The following is a 19,533-nucleotide window of genomic DNA, read 5'->3' as shown; positions in this document are numbered from 1 at the left end:
GACCAAGCCTATAGAAATTCGCAAATAATGCACAAAGTCCTGCATTCTGACCCATATAAAAAGCTTCAACCGCCAAAGACGCTGGTGCACTGCACAACACACATTCGACACCATGGGGCACACGGCTAGCGTCAATCGGCAGCGCCGCAGCTCGACAGGGACGCTGTATGGAGAGCCGGCGGGTGCGACTGCGGCCCCGCGCGGGAGCTACACGCCGGCGCAGATGCAGGCGCTGTATCTGAGCCGAGGGCGGCCGGACATGGCCTTCATGTCCAATCAGGGGCGTCTCCCCGTTGAGGTGCCAGAGCTGCAGCAGACGTGCACTGTCAAGAACCACGTGAACCTCAAGAAGGCCAGCCTCAAGCTGCAGCAGTCGCCCACCGACCCAAATCACTACGCGCTGGAGTTCCAGTTCGATGCCACCAAGCCCTGTCGCATCAGTGTCTTCTTGGTGGCAACGGAGACCATCAACGCGGACACTGGCAGCTCCAGCTTTGCCTTGGTTCACGCCGACAAGAACCCCGTGCTGGCCCAGCACTTCCCTTCAGGCTTGGGCCAGATCTTCGTGCTGAAGGAAGGAGAGACAGAAGACGATGCGTCCAAGGAAGAGGAACACGAGAAGCACGAGCAGCCTTTGCCTCTCTTGAACTTCTCGATGTACGACCCTGACGAGCTGGTGTACAAACCCGGCGCAGTGCAGTTCCCATTGATCGTTGTGCTGGAAGTGTCATCGGACAGTGAGTGCGCGTGGAATTGATGCACTCGTTGTTGCTGGATCTCAATTCTAACCCGTGCATTGCTTGATATCTAGGGAAACGCCCTCAGTCCCAGTCAACATTCTGCACGTTTGTCAAGAAAGGGGAGAACACTTGGGACGTCAAGATGCTCAAGCAAAAGATTCTGGTACGAGCATAGACAACTTTTTATGGGTTTTGTTATGTTTGAAGCGCTGACCGCGGTTTGTTGCGTGTAGGTGGATGGATTGACATACGAGTTGCAGGAGATTTACGGCATCGATGGTATGGTGGCTGCAGCACCAAAGACTGAACGCACTGGCGCAGCAGGCGAAGGCACCATCGACGCAGCTCAGGCACCCAAGGATGAAATTGAGATTCCCGAAGGCGCAGAGTGTATCATTTGCTTGTGTGAGCCGCGGAACACGACCATTTTGCCGTGCCGGCACATGTGTCTCTGCAGTGAGTGTGCTGAGGCGCTGCGTAAGAGTTCAAGCACGTGCCCAATCTGCCGGACGCGTGTCGAAGCACTGCTGCAGATTCGCGTGGAGGCGAAGGAGACTACGACCACGGAATCTGAGGAAGATACTAAGGCCGAAGTAGACGAAAACAAGTGAGCGTGCGTACTAAAGCAAAGCAGGTCATTTATGAATACAATAGTTTCGAGAACAATTGGAACTGAACCACGCTAAGCTTTGACCACGTGTGATGAAATTCATTCTGGTAGACGGAACAGGCAGTCGCTCGAAGATAACGAAAGAATTTATCAAGTCTTACTGTTTTCCTTCCTACCTCATCCTTGTCGTTTCGAAGCGTGCTGAACCACCGGAACCAGAAGTTACCCACGGCTTCTGTCCGGTTGGATCTTCACACTCAGGTCGGACTCTCTATCTTTTGCAAATCTCGTCGTCGTGGATGGCATCACGGCAGTGCAGCTGGATTTCACGCCTTGATTTTTGTTTGTTTTGGCTGAATATCTTGTACAAATAGTGGTGGCGCGTGGCGGTGCGTGCTTGGCGGTGAAAAGACTCGACAAAGGCGTTTGATTAGCTTGTCGCTAACTGTGTGCCTTCATTGTCGATTAGTTACACCAAAACACATGCAGATAATACGTTACTGTCGCACCGCATCCCCTCCGCTGCTCACACTTGTGCTCGTGCTCCATCTTGCAGACTAGATTAACTGATGCCGCTTCGAACCCCCGTGGCGAAGGGGCTGCCCGTAGTCAGCTAGTTGTTCTTTCTCCACATTCCCTTCATCTACGATTCAGAAATGAAAGTCAGTAAAATGGACTCAACCGCGGCGAGGACTTACCACGATGCACACCTTTTGACTTACCAGGTTGGCGACTTGCTCGGGGGCGTCACGCAGACGGTTTCCCGATGTCGACGGAGTCGAGCTGACATCACCCGTTGGGCCGTAGTAAGGGCTGCTCTGGCCTTTGGCAGGGTAGCCACCGCGCGTAGATCTTGGTGCCTCCTCCACCTTGGCGTTGAGGTCTCCTGACGATTGGGACTGGAAATCTGCTAGCGTTGGCTGACGACCGTTACGACTCGAAGGAGGGGGGCTGCCACCGCTTCCAGCGCTGTTATTGTCTCCTCGCCGTTTGGGACTCTGAGATCCGCCATGGCTAAAGTTGTTGTCTGCGCTGGAGTTGGAATCATCTGAAGTTGTAGGAGATCCGACCTTGGCAGGATTGTAGGAAAGCTTGCGAGTCATCATCTCCACCATTTGTTCCCGCTTCTTCAGCTCGCTTTCGCGGCGCATGTAGTCCACCTCCAGCTCTGTACGCAAAAAATCATTAGCAGTTGGTCATGATTAAAAATATGCACGAGTTCGTACCTTTCAGCTTCTTCTCACGAGCCATCAGAGCAGCTTCCTGGCGACGGAGATCTTCCTCGATGCCTAACAGCTCCTTCATCTTCTGGTTGTAAGACGTCTGCAAGTTCTGATCAGCAGCGGGCTGCGGGGCGTTCGCCGCAGCGTACGCACGTAATCTCTGCTGCAGCTGTGGGACGCGCTCCAGGTCCTCGATTCTCGGTCGTCGCGAGCGTTGCCTGTGCAGCATCCACCGGATAACCTGGAAGAGACCCTCGGAGTACTGCGACGGAATGCGCGTGAACTTGCCAGCGTTAATCTTCTTCGCCAGTGCCAACTGATTTGTCGCATCGAACGGGGGGCCTAGCGTGGCCATCTCGTACAGCAGACATCCCAGAGCCCAAATGTCTGAACGGTCGTCGTAGGTCATCTCATTCACCATTTCGGGACTCATGTAGTAGGGCGTGCCGACGTTTGTCTGCGCGAAGCGAGACTCGCTGCTGAGCTCCTTGGCGAGACCAAAGTCACCGAGCTTGGCGTTGTTCTGTGCATTAGTAAAAAGGGAGTGAGACACAGTGTAGACAACAAAAAATCCTGCATTGCAGTCGTACGTTGGAGTCTAGGAAAATGTTGCCGGGCTTGATGTCACGGTGAAGAATGGGCCGGATGGCGTTGCCTTCGCGGTGACGGTGGCACTCCTTCAGCGCCAAGAAAATGTGCGTGAAAATGTGCCAGATGAAGCCCTCCTCGATGTAGGAGCTACAGTGACAAAGGCATCAAGTCAGATTTCACACACTGAACCATGATGCAAGATGCTGCTCTTGAGATAGACATCCGGACGTGACGTGCCAACGTACCCTTCACGCTTTTTCCTCTTAATGAACTGACCCAGATCACCGCCCTCGCAGTACTCCATGACGATGTAAATCTTGGTGGCCTGCTTGTCGATCACTCGGTCCAGGTAGCGCACAATGTGCGGGTGACGCAGCTCACGAAGAATGTTCACCTGCAGCACCCAACCCACAGAATTATCAGTTTACGTCCCAAAAAGAGTCTGCTCCACCTGTAGACGAAGCACGACGCACCTCGCTGACGATGAGCTGCTTCTCCTTCTCGCTCATGGCGCCGTAGTTGACTTCCTTCCACACCAGCATCTGCGACGCACACACACATATCAGTACGCCGCCCCCACCGAACGGTTGGAAGTCGTATTTGCCTGTCGCAGCTCACCTTGCGGTCGGACTTGCGCACGATCTGCGTGACGACGCCGAAGGAGCCCTTGCCGATGATGCGGACCTGCTCGTAGGCGTCCATGGCGGCTGGCTAGCTGCGGCTGTGGCTGTGGAGGGGAGTTAGGTCTTCTCCGCGCAGGGAGGAGGGGGCAATGGCCGTGCCTTCGGGTAACGCGAGGGACCGGAGAGAGCGCGACGGAAGGAGCGACACTGACGACGCCCGCCAACTCGTCTTCTCCTCTCGCTGTTCTTCGGTTTGTGGGCTTTTATCTGCGCGGCAAACGCCAGCCAACTCTCCCCCCCTTTGTTACTCCCCGGTAGCCAACTATTAATTCCCCTTTTCCACGTAGCATACTGAAACCCAGTCACGATTCTAAGCGAGGAAGGACGAGATGTGGTAAATCACCGAGAGGTCGCATGCCTAGAAAAAAATGTCAGCGGGTAGACGTCTTCCATGCATTCGAAACAGGGCGCCCAGTACCTCAATGTAGTGCATGTTGGCTCCCCAAATGCCGAGTTGCTGGGGGGGATTGCACGCCGAGATGGCGCGTTACCAATGATCCGGCGTTTCCTGTCGTTTCAGACGGTCTGTTTACAACGCCACACCGCCACGGTACTGCCGCCGTGACCGTTCGCGTGACTTCCCGGATTCATTGGCTCACCGGTATAGGCAAGTCAGTTCAAAAAGCCAGCCGCGCCACGGCCATCGTTGCCGTGCAAAGCCAACACAAGAGGCGGAAGAGAAAGTCGGGATCGCTGCTCGTTCGTCTGCCCGACAGATAACCCGAAATGCGCGGCGCGGATCGCGTCTCGCCTCGAGCTCTGAGCGCGGACACATATGCTGCGGCTGCAACGCGTCGACCCTGGTTTCCAGTACATCATCATCGGGCTCCCGAGCAGCCAGCGGGCCTCACACGCCTGAAGATGCAGCCGCAAAATGAAATGGCTACGCGCTTTGCGATCCGCGATAGCTTGCATTTGAAACGCACAAACGCTGTACTTTGGCCGTCGCACCGCAATTGTGACCGCAACGTTGCCGACAGCAGAGGAACTTTGGGTTAAACGTTGCCGCAGCGAACGGGGTAAGTATGCACCAACGTACTTTTACTTCCAATCGCTTATGCATAAAAACCTCGTAAGGAATGGAGGTGTGTCTACGTGCCGAGGATCGGCGTGTAGCTATTTACGCCTCGCTCCATGTTTCGTAAGACCGGTGGCGTTGTTGCGGAACGCCTCAGATGACTGTTGAGGCGGATGGGGTTGTAGTGCATGTGCAACCTGGTCAAACCTAGATCATTTGGCACCACAATCGTTATATACGTAGCGGGTGAGAGGCACTGTACAACTCATACTGGTAGTAGGGCTTCAAAGTTGTTGATGGTCTCGAAAGCCTCATCGAAAAAGTTACTGCGATGCAACATTCGTGTCCCGTACTACTATCCCTTCATGTGCATACTCCTTCAGTCACTACCGATTACTCAAACGGCAATTTTCGTACGGCTCCGTTATCGATAACGGACTCTCTGGAGTGTTTCTCTTGATGCATCGCACTTCCATAAGTAGTGGTCTAGCGAAGTCACGGCAATATTAGGGCGGCTTTGCTTCGTAAGTTGTTTTGCTATCTTCATCACAACGCGAAGCTCACCAGCTTCAGTTCGCACAAAACGGTTAAAGAACGAACTCAGTCGAGACTACTCGTCGAATGTCAATATAATACCGCTCTTGTATTTCAGTTTCAGAGAAGCTTTACACAATGTAGATGCAAACACAGATTAGTGCTCCGCAGCCAGCAGTGCCTCGTTGTCGAGGGCGTCCTCGTCCAACATGAGCGAGACCCTTCTCTTCGTGGCGTTTGTGTGGTTAAGAATGGACCCGTTTTGGTAGTCCACCACATTGAGCGCAATGCCCACGAGGCTGCCCAAGACGCCAAACGACACGAAGAGCAACTCCACGCCAGGAATGTACCGATCATCGTGGTTGAACTCAGCAGCCACTGCCAGCGGAAATAGTGCGAGCCCAATATTCTGTGGCAAACAGATACCGAAAAACGCAAGCATTTGCTTAGTATCGAGTAGATTTTTCAAATGCCGCATGGCCCAGCCATTGTACAAACCTGGATCGCAGTGATCGCTCCATATGCAGTACCGACGTGCTTCGCCTCCACCACGTCTGCACAAACGCAAATAACGCAAATGAAGTAAGTAACCAAACAAGGTGAAGATTCATAGAGCCCAACCACTTCAACCCATCGGGTACTTACACGGAACGGACGGCCACAGTGCTGCGGCGAACACGCTGTAGGCGACGCCTTGAAGCACCAGCGGCACGTAGAGACTTACCTGAGTCAGTCCGAGCATGACGTGGACCGCGGTCAGCGCGACCGGAGCCACTAGCGCCAAAAACGCGCGAAGACCGATTCGGTCGACCACAAACCCGAGGAACGGAGAGATGACCGCACTAATAATGTACGGGATGGACATCGGAGTTGCAGCTTTCTGGGCCGCATCCATTTTCGTGGCACAGTATGTCTGCGTAAAAGGTCCAAGCCTCCAAGCTTCGTCGTCGCAATTGATCTTGTCTCCTTCAATTAGCGGAGGGGAAGTCGAGCAGTTCCATTGATCGAGCGGCTCTTTGATTGTGCAATTCGCTGACAACAACGGTAACGGCCACCCGTATGGAGGAACACTGGGGCACCCCGGTACAATCTCGGCGCAATCGATCTCGAAATCGTAAAGCCCTTCTCCGCATCGTCGGCACAGCTCAGGGGGCTCCTTGAAAAAGTCCCGCTCCATAAGAAGACTGCTCGCGACGTTGTTGAACGGGATCACGCAGCCATAAACCACCAGGCAGCTCAGCGCCAAGAGCCAAAAAGCTGGGCGGAAATGCTTGATATCACTGAAGTGGATGCTTTCAGCAGCCACTCCTGCCTCTTTCTGGTTCTCTTTCGTCAACTTTTCCGCTCGTTTGTCGATTGGTATCAGCAATAGCACCATGAAGGTAGACGCCAGACACATGATCACGCCCACCCACAGTGCCGTGGAAACGCTTGATGCTTGGGAGACAACAGGACTCAGTTCGTTATTGATGACGCTCCCCAGCCGCGCAACACTGAGGTTGATGCCCAATGCCAGCGCAAGTTCGCTGTTCTTGAACCACGAAGCGACGAGCGTTCCCTGAGCCACACCGAGACTTTCTCCGCCAAATCCAAACACCACGCGACCAAACTGAAGAAATGCAACAAGAAAACTGTCAGTTCCGTTGAACTAACATCCAACACAAAACGACAACGTTTGGCTTACCAGCATCAAGTTGAAGCTCGACAAGGAACAGCCCGTCGCGAAGATCAACTGCCCCGTCAAGATTGCCGTCGAGAAGGTGAACAGCATCACCCGCGCACCGAACCGATCCACCAAGACGCCCCCGAAGAACGGCAGCAGGATGTTGGGGATCGAGTACAACGTGTACAGCAAGTTCTGCAGGTAATATCAATGTGCAATTGGTTAATACTCTCTGTACCGCCCAGCAAATGCCGACATTTGTCGCTAGCATGCAGCAAGATCTCAGGTTTAAGACGTACGAAGAGGAACTCGTAGCGGTCCTTGGGGATGGTGTTGAAGTGCTGCTGCAGCTGGCTCTTGAGCGCCGCCGGGTTGTCGAAGCAGTAATAGTTGCCGATCATCAGCAGACACGACAGCAGCAGCACCAGCCACCGCACGCGCAGCTCGCTCTTCTCCATGGCTTCTCGAGGGGGGGGGGGGGAGGATGCGGCTCTGAGTCAGATCACCTTTTGGATTTGGCGTTTCGCCTAAGTACGATTGAAGTGACCATCACTCTTGACGTCTACTTCAACTTCAAGCTGCTTTGCAGCAGCTTGCTCCGCTTCCGCCACCACTTCTGGATGGTCGTGGCGTATGCGTTGTTCCACATCTGCGCTAAGATTTCCTGGCGTCGCTGGTCCTCCAGTCGGACCTTCAGCTCGTAGAATCTGGCTCGTGCCTGCTTAGCCCGATACGCGTTCTGCAGCAGCACCGCCGCAGCGGTTCTCCGCTTTGATACAGTCTCCACGCGCGTCCCAAAGCGCCGCATGAACTGAGTGTACCGAAAGAAATTGAACAGCACGTGGCTCGCTCGTGACAGTTTGTCGCGCTTCGCTTTGGCGCGGGCGATTCTTCTCCTCGTTCGCCGCATCCAGATCTGAATGGAGATCGCGGCATGATATCGAGCCAAATGATGACACCAAGCGATGAAGTCGCGTTTCTTCTCGAGATAATGTTTGAAAGCACGCGTTATCACACGTGCTGCACGTTGTTGCCTCCTCCAAACCGTACAGCGGACGCGGAAAAGGTACGAGTGGTAGTAGCGCTGGACCTGATGAGCAGCCCGGTTGTATGCCAAGAAGCGTCTTCTCCGCTTGAACATTTTTCGTGAAAGAAACCCTCTCCAACGAGCTTGAATCAATGTTGCAGCTCGATGTAGGTGATGAACAGCTGCAGCTTGCTTGCCTTTCACTCCGCGAAACCAACTTTGAATGTATACAGCAGCAGCGATGGCTTCGTACTCCCGTTGCTGTGCTATGGTAGCCATCCACTTGGCCCACAGACGAAAGACTAAAGATTGCAGTCTTGTGCGAGATCTTTGAAGAATCCATAGCGCGCATTTCCTTACCAGTCCAAGCCGTGTACACAACGAATTAGTCACTACAATTCCCTGTAGGAAGTAGAAGATGTAGACGTACAGGCGGCAAAATCTGCGGGCCTGTTGGTGACATTGTATCCACATCGTTTGCTGGCGCCAATACATAAAGCGCCGGTGAATGACTTGGTGGAGGTGTCTGCGGACAAATATCTGGGTAAATAAAGCGTGAGTTTGGCGAACCAATAAAGACACAGGTATGGAGTCCATACCAATAACTTTTCGGCAGCAAAATGCTTCCTCATGGCAGTGGATCGAACAACTTCCTCCATACAGTGATCTCGAACCCAATCTCGAATATCAAGTGGGCAACCATTTATCGACGGAGCTGTAGCAGCTATTGCATACACGGCAAAAATGACACTGTTAGCAGTGATCGATTAACTATTGTTGCCTGAATTCATACTGGTAGGCTTCGATGCTGTGTAGAGATTACCTGCTTTGCTGAGCATGCTACATTGATTTTCCAATTGAGGCCGGGGTTGCACTGTTGGTCTCTCGTAACGTTTGCGTACGGGCTTCACTCGTACTGCGGGTAAACGCTTTGTTCTTATCACCTCGGGGAGCATGCTGCTGCAAGTCCGCGAAATTGGCAACGTTCGACCGTGAACCCATAAATTCTGTGCAAGTCTATCACACAGCGAGACAGCAGACGCTTGAGAGTGATCAGGATGAGGATGGCACCACCCCCCTTGTTCACGAAGCATCGCTAGCGCCATTTCTAGCTCGATAACTTGATCATAGGACATCTGCGTTGCTCGCAGAAAGCTCGCGCTTTCTAACGTACAAGCAACATTCGGGCGTGCAAGAAGGAAGAGCACATCTTCCACTGCCAAGCATTTTCGGCGGAACTTGTCCTCCCAAAGAGTAAGGATATGCCCACGATAATTGTTGCCGATGGTGCCCAAGCTTGGTTGATTATCAGTATCGGCGGTGAGGACAGGTTGCTTGGAGAAAGGGTTGGCCAACGCGAAGGTATTGGAGGCAGCTACTGGTATTGGTGCCACAGAACCACTGCGCTTAAATCTGGTGTCGTGAATACTCGCTACAATGCGCTTCTTGCTGTCGGGAGTGTTCCGCTCGTATGATACGGGCTTCAGCAAGCATCTCGCCTCCCACAAATTCCTTTGCTCGGGTAGAACCTCGTTTAAGATGCCTGCTACACTCCATTCTGAGCCATTCAGCGCAGCAAGCTGCTCGATCAGATTGTAACCTATCACAACCATCATCCGTCAGTATGAGGCCTGAAGCTCGGCGATATATTCTCACGTTAAGTACCCGCTCGGTCAAACCTCCTACGACACCCACTCGCTTCAGTGTCTCCTTGTCGTTCTTGCATCTGGACCTTCACTGCAGTACTGACTTTGCTAATTTTGGTCACTCGAAATCTACTCGCACATTTAGCTCCTTGGCCTCCAACAACTCGAGAAGTTCGTGGCATTCATCTTCGCTCAAATACGGACGCAGGACGCGCAAGCCATCCATGTACAGCGCTTTGCTCCAGGCGCAGGCTGCGATCCCACGGTATAACACCTTTTTCGCTGCCTCCACCTTTCCGAGCGCAATCTCAAAGCGCATATACAGTCTCCAGCATAGCGCATTACCCTTTGTACGGATGTGGTTCACCATACTTTCAAACATTTGACGGATACGAGTGACTGTAGTGCTATTCATGCTCCACCGATGGAAGAGGCAGCACGTTGGCCGAGAGCAATTGTCATCGTCTGACTGCACAGGAAGGTACTTGACCGTCGCAGCTCGCTCAATGCGGCAAACTTCACAAAGCAGCGCAAACAACCACTCCACCAGTTCCGGGGAATCATAATGTCGCCGCCAGCGCTTTTCTACCCGAAGGAAGTAGTTGCGAAGCACTTGGGAGATCGTGTTACCCGTCTCAGCATCGACAAACAGCCGAAGAAATAACGCGTTGTTCGGAAACTTCTCAACTGCCTCACCAATGGAAGATCGCCACACTCGCGGAGCAACAACTGGAAAGAAACCTGAAGCTTGATGCTGCTGCATGAACTCCAGGAAACAAGTCCAAACCCATCTTACGTGTGAGCAGTCTTGGTCTTTAGAGTTGGCCAAAACTTGACGATACTCGTGGCAAGCCGCCTCAAAACCTTGATACGCATAAACCACCAGAGCCAAGTTATGTAAACAGTAGCCCACCGAGCAATCAGGTCGACAGTGTGACCCGCCGAAAGACTGTCGACAAGAATCGGTGCAACGTAGAATCGAGTATCTAAGCTCGACACGATATCGAGCGATGAGATCCGTTTCGGTCGATGGATCGGACGTCATAAGCTCCTGCAAGTAGCTGTGGAGCCGCTTTCGGTGTGTTTTCGCAATAGCATCAAGCGTTTCCCGCTCTTCCCCATTGTGCTGGTCTGGCTGCCACACATTCCACAGTATATACAGGGATCTTAAAACTCGAAGTTGGCCTTGATCACGAGTTGGCTTTCCACTTAGTTTCTTTTTGTCCTCCGCCAGAGGCCACAGTTCCGTTCGCGCGCGAAGAAACACAAAACGGTGAACATGATTTGTGTTGCTTGAGGATGGTGCACTTAGCGATGCAAGCGTGTTATCGCAAATTCGCCGCACCTGACGCTCATTCCCTAATTTATGTTCGAGCTTGGCGTAAGCGAACAGAACGTCAAAGCCTGCGTCATGATCAACGCTCTCCTGCGCCAATTTCTGGCTCAAACGACGAGCAAACGCCAACGAAGCTTCATCGACACCGGCTGCACGTGTAACCTCGGCTTCACAGCCAATCCACAAACACTTCAAGGTCCTTACGAACTTCTCGTCAACGCTTTGGAAGGAACTCAATGCTTGGGCGAACACTCCGCGAATAAAATCCACCTTGCTTGGGTCGCGTAGCATACTCTCCTTCACTTTAATGTCGTCAAGAAGCGCAGTCTGGAGGAGTGTTTTCCGGTCACATGGATCAAGAAACAACGCGTTCTTCGTGGAGTGATCTGGTTGTGGGCTGAGAGCCGACAAAATGGGATTCACGAGCAGCTCACAATCCGCAGCATCGTCTGCGTACATCCACTGACAATCTTGAAGACCGTTCAATTGATATTCACCACACCATTGGACACCGCATACATGAAGAAGCTGAACAACAAGTCGCCATCGGCACGACTCCGGTACAGTAAACAAAAACGGCTGGATTTCATCCGTCAATACGGCGCGATCAGGCTGCTGCTCAATAAGCTCCTGGTGAAGAGGATTGTTCGATTGCAAAGGAGCCCATTGCAACTGGGACTGGGCCTCTTCACGCATAAGCCATTTCATGAAATGGTCGTCTTCGCTAATAGCAGCGAAATCTGCGCGTTGGTCCTCCAGTTGTGTTTTCGTAGCTGCAAGCACTTGACGCCTCGCTTTTTCCTTTTCAATTAACTGGTCTTGTCGGGCACGCGCGCTTTCCGTGCCTCTCAACTCGCGTAAAATGCGCTCGTATTCTTTCGCGTCATCGGCATCATCAACGCTGATTCGATATCCATGCAGGTTGCTGTAAATAAGTCTACCACTTTGCCTTGAACCAGTCTCGGAGTCATCGCTTGGTACGGAATCAGCCAAGTGTGTGATCGAATCATGTCCATTCTCACTTTCCACTGATTTTGAGTTTGTCTTTGACTTGCGCTGATAGTCAGCAGAAGCAGACAAAAGGTTCTGCTTGTGTCCTTGACTTCGTATCGCTTCAGGGGGATTCACTTTGTCGAGTGAAGTAACGCAGCATGTTTGAATGTACTCCTCAAACCGAGCTCCAGATAGTTCTGGAGGTTCTAGCTCAAATACCCGTCTCACTCCATTACTCGTATCCCATTGCTCGTTGCCGAATCCCACCGAAGTACCCTCGTTCCAACGTGACCCAAAGTCTCGCAGCATTTCCAAGTGGTTCATATTATCGCCAGTCTTCTTCCTGGTGGCGTTCAGATTAAAATCAATTAACGCTTGAGTCTGAGCGATTGAGCGTTCGACGTAGTCTGCCTTTTTCTCAAATATGCACATGAGCATGTGAAAGTCGAGAAGTAATGCCGCCAGATCCAGTGACTTTGCGACAGGTGAGCCTTCGCCAGGCATTCCACCCCTTCCTGGAGCTCGGTTTGAAGGTTCCGTTGCTGTTTTCGCCTTTTTTTCAATCCCGGCTCTCAAAACAGTCAATATCCGCGCATACAGATCGCGCAAAGACTGCATCGAGAAGCTACCAAAGTGCTGCTGGCGACATTGAAGTAACTTGATCCATAGATCACTGTTGGTGAGATCTTCCGAAAGCAGGCTTTCCAACTGCTGCTGAAACGAGTCCGACGCAGCACCTTCACCGGGCAATTGAGTTTGCAACGTCATGTTCAGCTTCACCCGATGCAACCTTCGTGACTGAGGATTGCTGGCGAGGGCCTTTGACAAAATTGCAGCTTGTTTTTCCGCGACGCTCGCCTTCATAGCAGGATTAACCTTTTTTCCTCTGTTGTGAAGGCGAAGTGTCTCCTCTTGAAAGGCTATCAAGTCGAGCCACTTGTCGATGTCACGTGGATCTGCTGCTACCCCAGCATTAAGCAGCTTACTTCGTTCAACGAGATGCTGCTCCACACTTTGGCCGTCAGTTAGCATAACCTCGCTAGTAGCATCACTGGTGCTTGTGGTACGGCCAGGATCCTCATCGACTTCATGAGCCACGAGTTTATTGACGTCAACCACGGGGTCCAAAGGAATGAATGGCATCTCAGATAGACAGCTCGCAGCGACTTTTGCAGTATGGCCTGTTTGATCACCGCCATCACCTTGGTGCGAAGCCGCCGCGCGAGATAGTCTTTTTTCGGAGTAGGCAAGATACAGCCGCTTCCGTCGGCCATCCCTCTCCATTTTGCGTGCCTGGATGGAGAAATACCGGTCGGATTCTTGTTTGCCTTCTTGCTTGTCGGGCGTTTTGTTGAAATTAGGGCGTGTTGATGCTATCCAAGCACCCATGCGTAGATTCCGTCGCGTTGCCAGGTCATAGAGTGGCTGGTCGAGCACGTACGTTGATCCGAAGAAGCGATTCTCGCGGTCACCCACACAATCGAACTCGAAGAGTTTTTCCTTGTCTTGCGCCTCGTGCAGCGCCAGGGTTTTATCCGATTGGGTGACGATGCGGTTCTCATCCCTGTAGCTGCGTGATGGAGACCGAGACCGAGTACGAGACCGTGAGCGCGAGTTGCTGCGGCTGCGATGTCGACGCCGCCGTGAGTGATGCTTGGACTTGTGTGTATCGTCTTCATCGCAGCTATCCGACCGACTCCAGGACCTGCGGCGCTTCCTGTCCTTGCTTTTCTTCTTGTGTTTAGAGAGGTGGCGACCCTCGCGCTTCGTTACAGCACTAGACTCCTCGTTATGCCGCTTCTCCGTCTTGTGCTTCTTCTTCTCTTTGTGACGATGTTTATCACGCTTGTAAACTTGTAATGCTGACTCAGATGCCTCCGTCTTCTTGTGCTTCGCCTTGGATTTATCGTCGCCAGTGGCACTAGAGAAGCTCTTGCCAATGCTGAGCCAGTCTAGTAGAACGAAAATTAGGATCACAGTGTCGATTCGCCCCTGTAGGAGGGATTGCCTAACAAGCACCTTGACAACGCACCATCGTCCGCTTGAGCAGCGTCGCTGCCTCCAGCTCCGACCTCGGAGGAGCCGGCCGCTTGAGCAGCGTCGCTGCCTCCAGCTCCGACCTCGGAGGAGCCGGCCGCCGCCTTCCGACCTGCTGCGAACATGTTTGTGAATTGGTCCAATTGGATTGGCCAAATTATAGTCTCGACACATATTTTAGTCTCTCCTTGCACGCATTCAAGGGAAACATCAGCAAGTATGAGCGGTGAGAAGCTCGCAATGCAGCCGCCCGCGGACCTGTCGAACGAGGAGGAGGTGTCTGCGTACATTAAGCACAAGATCCGCGTGTTCAGCAACTTCCCCAAGCCCGGCGCAAACTTCAGCGATGTCACGTCGCTGCTCCTGGACCCCGTCGCCTTCCAGACGGCGATCGATGCGCTCAAGCTCCGGTACGCGGACCAGCAGATCACGCACGTGGTGAGCTGCGAGTCCAGAGGATTTATCTTCGGAGCGCCGCTGGCGCTGGCTCTGCAGGCCGCGTTCGTGCCCGTGCGTCGCGCGCGCAGGCTGCCGGGCGACGTTGTGGGCGTGGACTACGTGTCGGGCTTCTACACGGGCCGCATGGAGATCCACCAGGACGCCATCTCGGAGGGAGGGCGCGTGGTGATCATTGACGACCTCGTTGCGTCGGTGCGTCAGCTCGCGGAGAAAACACAAACTTGGTGCATTTTTCGCTAGTCGATGGCTTATGTTACTGTATTACTGTCTGCGGTGTTGCTTTTGCTGCCTGCAGGGCAACACTCTCAAGGTGACGGTCGAGCTCGTCGAAAAGCTCGGAGGCAAGGTGGTGGAGTGCGGCTGCGTGATCAACTCGTTGCGCTCGACGGTAGGTGCTGGACCACGAGGCATGTAATGTCATTCCGCCCCTAACTGACCACCGGATTTGCTGGTAATGTCATCCAGGAATCGCTGCAGAACATTCCTCTTTATGGCCTCACAGCAATGTGAGAACATGGACCTGAACGGCGCCAACAACGCCATTCAAAGGCGTCGAGGCTAGGCCGGCGAGAAATGAGTCGTAAATCACCTAGAGGTCCTTCGGCCACAGTGTGAGTACCGTACAGAGAGAGTGTGACCGGCTCCACCTTGAGCGCGTTTTGCCTGTTTCAAAAAATCCCAGTTCGTTTTGAATCCTCCAAACCTGTACGGTATTTATGCTGCTCAACTTCCACTACCAATAGTAAATGAATCACAAAGCGAACAGGTATAGTTGATATCCTGCCCTTTTCACGTAGCATTCGATATGAGAGGGGCGTCTGGCGCTTCCAAGATGCCAGAATCAAAAACCGAAAAAACCGCGAAGAGAGAAGCAGCCGTGAACCATGCCGCCCACCAAGCAGCGAATGCGCCAGCGCTTCGGGCCCAGCCAGGACTACCTGCTCGTCGTGCAGGTGAACACGGACCAGCCGTTCCGCGCGCCCTACGGCGGGCTCATGGCCGGCTGGGAGAAGGTCGCCACGACCCTCAACGGCTGCAGCGCCTTCAAGATGCACCACCTCAAGGGACCCATCGCCAAGAACCGCTTCGAGCGCCTCGTGGGGCGCCACCGCGAGTGGGTCAAGAACGGCAGCCACCCGGGGGACGCACCCTCGCAGGACGCCTCCTTCCAGAGCGTCATGGCCGAGCTTATTCCCAAGCTGGACGCCGCCGAGGCCGAACCGCCGTCGCAAAATCTGGGCAAGCGCGGCCGCCCCAGGAAGATCCGGCCGGAGGACGGACCCGCGGAGAAGAAGCCGGCACTGCAGGCCTCGCAGGTGGCTATTGCGCCGTCCCCGCTGGGTCCGCAGCCGTCGTCGTCGTCCACTTCCCTCCTCGTGGATTCCGAGGACCAGGCGCTGCCTATTGTGACCAAGGCCACCCGCCAACGGTTCACGCCCGGAGACGACCTCTTGCTCGTCAAGTACGTGAAGGAATCGCTGCCTTTCCGCGCCAAGTTTGGCGCGATCTCTTCGGCCTGGGAAGACGTGGCGAACAAGCTTGACAACAGCCCCGACTTCTCCAAGGACAATATTAAGGGCCCGATCGTTCGCTATCGCTTCGAGAACCTGGTGTCCAAGTACCGTGAGCGCGTCAAGCGCAACAGTGGGCGCGTTGTCGGCCCCAAGGGCGCCCCTGCGGGTGAACTTGAAGTACTCATGACGGAGCTGGTCACGCTCCTGGATGGTGGAGACCCCGTGAGCGCCGCCCTGCTTGCCCAAAACGTGGCGATCGCGACCGGAGCGGTCAACGCGGTGGCAGAACGTGAGAATCAGCGCACGGCTACAAGCCAAGACGAGGACTCTTCGAGTAGCACGAGCGAACCGTCCTCGCCAGTTCCCGCCCCGGCTTCGGCTGCGACCCAGAGCTTCATCACCCCCACAAGCGAGCCCGAGCCGGCATCAAGTGCTTCGTCAAGTGCCCCGCCCAAGACGTTGAAGACGGCGGCGATTTCTGCGGTCTTGAATGACATTGACCCCTCAAACATTGCTGAGCTGAAGGCGCTTCTGCAAGAGATGGTGGAGCAGCAGGCGCGGGCTACGGAGCAGATGCTGCTGCAGCAGCGCGAAGAGCGCCGTCTCGAGGCGGAGCGGCGAGAGCGGGAGCTTGAGGTCGAGCGTGAGGAGCGCGAGAAGGACCGCCAGGCGCTGACGGCCACGGTGATGTCGGCGATGAAGACATTCCTCGAGCAGAACGGCCGCAAGGACTGAGCGAGGGTTTGGAGGGGGAGAGTTTGTAGTTGGTAAATCGGCGCTATCTTCTTAGGAATTCTTTTAGCACACACCGGGTTCATAAGCCCGTGTCCATTAAGTCCACCGTGCGAGCGGCTTGGACACTTGAATACCGGCGTCAACTTCAAAGTGTATCAAATCCAGCTGGCATCAGCTTTTTTCCCTCTGACCCACTCCCAATAACGTCTCTAAACACATCGAGAAACACCCCGAGAACGACCATGCCCGACAGCGCCAGCTCATGCTTCGCCCGCTCCTGTTGCGCAACGTGCTTCGCTGGCAACGCGGCCTCCGCGAACGATAGCAACCGCCGACGCCTCGCCGAGGACGATCCTCGCCGCCGGGACCTGGCCAGCTCGCGTGACGTTACCGTCCAGCCCGTCGTGATGTCCCAGATCCGCCCGCCGCAGCCCCAAGTGCGCGCCATCGATTGATGCAGGCCTTGGACGTGCACGTAGGAGAGGAACGAAGAGAGCTGGAGGTATGTGACGAGGTGGACTTTCACCTAAGGAGCACGTTGCTTGAAGTGATGCACTCCTTCATCGCGTGAAGTGGGAACGTGCGAATATCAGGAAGGACCAGCACAGCGAGGATAATGAAAACAGTGCATTGAATACATATTGCATCGCTAGCGCAGAATCTGCGCCGCAGTCTGCGGCCCGCAGATAGCCTAGCGGACGGCCCCGGCGCCTATAGTGCGATTACGATACGCGCAGGACGTGGGTAAATTTCAAGCATCAACAACTTGGCGCGTTTTTGCTGTGGCTCGTGAGACACAACCGACATACACTTTTCAAGTGTGCACACGTCGCAGAATGATGCAAATGAAAAACTCATTCGAATGGCGAGCTTCTGGCAGGCGCGACTTGAGGAGAGGAAGTTTGATCATTGCGAGAATTTCCAATAAGCCCTCAAGCCAAGAGATCGAAGAGAAGAACGGAAGCGGGAGCCAACTGACCTGAAGACCTACCAAGCTCAGGCCCAAGCGACCAAAAGAAGATAAAGACTGACCATGTGCGGACCTGACGATGGCGGATGTGATCTCTGCTGCGCCGACGAGTGCTGCGGGTGCTTGGCCGGTCTGTGCTGTGCCTCGTGCTGTCTAGCAGGCGCCTCGGCTGCAGACAACGACGATCGACGTCGATATGATTCGCCCAGAGAAAGAGAAGTGTACGTCCAACCTGTAGTCGTGCAAGAGTACCCGGCTCCTCCGCCTCCCGGTTATGGTCCGCCACCTCCGGGATACGGATATGGACCGCCCCCACCTCCGCCTCACCGTGAATACTACTGAGTGTGTAGCCTAGTTGGGCTCTACCCACAGTAGGGAAGTACGGCACGCATGTTTCCTCATGAACACTAACGAGTTGTCAAGCAGTGACGCCGTCATAAATAAATAAACAGTGTTTATACTCCTCCACGTAGTAATATGCATCGCCAAGAGTATCGTTGCTAGATGCACATAGTTGTCTGTTGAAGTGTACTGCAAATGCGTATATCTTGCCTTGGACGCCTTAGTTGAAGTGCCTCCTCAGATGGGGGAATCAGAATCCCATTAGCAATTAATTGCTGGGAAGAATGGGAGGCAAGACCGTTGTGGGCACGCGACTGCACTGGCACAGCCACTCGCAGCGCGAGCGGATCGACGTCGACAAGGTGCTGGGGCAGGTGCGGGCGTTTTGCGCGCGCGCAGCGACGTACTCGGACGGCGGCATCCTGATCGCCGTGGGGCTGCCAGCAGCGCTCGCCGACTCCATCACAGCCGCTCGTTCGTCGGATGATGCGACCCCTTCGTCCAGCGCCTTCATCGACTCTGTGCGCGACTTCATGGCGCGACTGAAGAGCGACGTAGACTCAGGGAGCATGGCTGGCAACGTGGAGGTCATCTCGATGCTGCACTGGGGCAAGTTCGTGCCTGCCCTGAACGCGTTGATTGGTACGGCGGCTGACCACTTCCCCGACGCCGACACTCTGCTACTGCAGTCTCTGGAGATCAATGTGGACGCAGCGAGTGTGGCGTCATTGCTCTCTCACTTTGATCTCAAGCGCGATCTCGTGGTGGGCGCGGCTCTGCCTGGACACGAGTTTCAGCCGGATTCGGCAGCCCAACCGGTTGAGCTGAGCGGCTTGACGTCGCCGTGGAATACGCTGGCGCTGTGGAACTTGGAGCAACTGACGAAGGTGGGCTTTGCGCTCATGGGAGACGCGTTGCGCCTCGAGGTCGATGGGATCGGATCCGCCGCGGGCATCGAGGAGGTCGCCACCATCGCCATGTACCAGCAGCTCTACGCGAACAGCACTTCACCCACGACGGCGAAGCTGGTTAGAGTGCCCAGCATCGCGTGGCAAGTGGATGGACTTGACGACCCCGAGCGTCTCGCGTGGCACAAGAAGAAGATGGCGAGCAAGCAGCAACGCGCTGCGGCTCAACTTGCCCATTTCGGCGGCGTTGCTCCAGGTCGCGTGTACCACTTGGAGGCTTGAAGTCGCCAGCATTGAGAAGTAGAGTGAACCCAGTAATAGCGAGCACCTCGAGCTCCCTAATGACACTTGCCAATCTCGGCCCAAACTCGAAGTGATCACCACGATGTCGTTGCAGTTGCTGCAGTTTGCGGTCCGTTTCTGAATCTGTCTGATCCCTCGCGATGTGACGTGGAAACGCTTCCAGTTCCAAGCAGCAGTACTCGAGCGCAAGACGGCAGCGGG

General features: G+C 54.3%; 9 protein-coding genes across 9 annotated transcripts; 5 read left to right on the top strand and 4 right to left on the bottom strand.

Annotated features, from left to right (window-relative positions):
- Positions 1-112: 112 nt before the first annotated feature.
- PHYSODRAFT_334288 (RING zinc finger-like protein) lies at positions 113-1,351 on the top strand (the record flags this gene model as incomplete). Its single annotated transcript, XM_009531552.1, has 3 exons — positions 113-737; positions 812-903; positions 974-1,351. The coding sequence occupies 3 exons, from the start codon at positions 113-115 to the stop codon at positions 1,349-1,351; spliced, it is 1,095 nt and encodes a 364-aa protein (XP_009529847.1).
- Positions 1,352-2,366: 1,015 nt separating this feature from the next.
- PHYSODRAFT_545616 (NIMA never in mitosis protein a-related kinase) lies at positions 2,367-4,025 on the bottom strand (the record flags this gene model as incomplete). The annotated part of the gene is made up of 6 exons (XM_009531551.1): positions 3,783-4,025; positions 3,638-3,706; positions 3,410-3,558; positions 3,164-3,311; positions 2,577-3,096; positions 2,367-2,518 (listed from the first exon to the last, which is right to left on the bottom strand). Coding segments are annotated over exons 1-6 (1,122 nt in total), but the record flags the coding sequence as incomplete, so codon positions are not given.
- A 1,465-nt stretch (positions 4,026-5,490) lies between these two features.
- PHYSODRAFT_560629 (hypothetical protein) lies at positions 5,491-7,520 on the bottom strand (the record flags this gene model as incomplete). The annotated part of the gene is made up of 5 exons (XM_009531550.1): positions 5,491-5,808; positions 5,898-5,953; positions 6,045-7,008; positions 7,174-7,257; positions 7,362-7,520. The coding sequence occupies 5 exons, from the start codon at positions 7,518-7,520 to the stop codon at positions 5,557-5,559; spliced, it is 1,515 nt and encodes a 504-aa protein (XP_009529845.1). The 3' UTR covers positions 5,491-5,556.
- A 264-nt stretch (positions 7,521-7,784) lies between these two features.
- Positions 7,785-9,702, bottom strand: PHYSODRAFT_302452 (hypothetical protein; the record flags this gene model as incomplete). Its single annotated transcript, XM_009531549.1, has 4 exons — positions 7,785-7,978; positions 8,113-8,391; positions 8,520-8,804; positions 8,913-9,702. 4 exons carry the CDS (start codon positions 9,700-9,702, stop codon positions 7,785-7,787), a joined length of 1,548 nt encoding a protein of 515 aa, XP_009529844.1.
- Positions 9,703-9,715: 13 nt separating this feature from the next.
- PHYSODRAFT_351696 (hypothetical protein) lies at positions 9,716-11,530 on the bottom strand (the record flags this gene model as incomplete). The annotated part of the gene is made up of 1 exon (XM_009531548.1): positions 9,716-11,530. The coding sequence occupies one exon, from the start codon at positions 11,528-11,530 to the stop codon at positions 9,854-9,856; it is 1,677 nt and encodes a 558-aa protein (XP_009529843.1). The 3' UTR covers positions 9,716-9,853.
- Positions 11,531-14,320: 2,790 nt separating this feature from the next.
- On the top strand, positions 14,321-15,070 carry PHYSODRAFT_506421 (hypothetical protein; the record flags this gene model as incomplete). Its single annotated transcript, XM_009531547.1, has 3 exons — positions 14,321-14,752; positions 14,856-14,948; positions 15,026-15,070. The coding sequence occupies 3 exons, from the start codon at positions 14,321-14,323 to the stop codon at positions 15,068-15,070; spliced, it is 570 nt and encodes a 189-aa protein (XP_009529842.1).
- Positions 15,071-15,426: 356 nt separating this feature from the next.
- PHYSODRAFT_560624 (hypothetical protein) lies at positions 15,427-16,879 on the top strand. Its single transcript, XM_009531546.1, has one exon. The coding sequence runs from the start codon at positions 15,445-15,447 to the stop codon at positions 16,807-16,809; it is 1,365 nt and encodes a 454-aa protein (XP_009529841.1). The 5' UTR covers positions 15,427-15,444; the 3' UTR covers positions 16,810-16,879.
- Positions 16,880-17,047: 168 nt separating this feature from the next.
- On the top strand, positions 17,048-17,572 carry PHYSODRAFT_286435 (hypothetical protein). Its single transcript, XM_009531545.1, has one exon. It carries the CDS (start codon positions 17,052-17,054, stop codon positions 17,262-17,264), a length of 213 nt encoding a protein of 70 aa, XP_009529840.1. The 5' UTR covers positions 17,048-17,051; the 3' UTR covers positions 17,265-17,572.
- Positions 17,573-18,405: 833 nt separating this feature from the next.
- On the top strand, positions 18,406-19,311 carry PHYSODRAFT_508787 (hypothetical protein; the record flags this gene model as incomplete). The annotated part of the gene is made up of 1 exon (XM_009531544.1): positions 18,406-19,311. The coding sequence occupies one exon, from the start codon at positions 18,406-18,408 to the stop codon at positions 19,309-19,311; it is 906 nt and encodes a 301-aa protein (XP_009529839.1).
- Positions 19,312-19,533: the final 222 nt, after the last annotated feature.

This window comes from Phytophthora sojae (genome assembly GCF_000149755.1).
Source record: "Phytophthora sojae unplaced genomic scaffold PHYSOscaffold_5, whole genome shotgun sequence".
Classification (NCBI taxonomy): domain Eukaryota; phylum Oomycota; class Peronosporomycetes; order Peronosporales; family Peronosporaceae; genus Phytophthora; species Phytophthora sojae.
The sequence above is the reverse complement of the archived record's forward strand: the minus strand, read 5'-3'. Positions and strand labels throughout refer to the sequence as shown.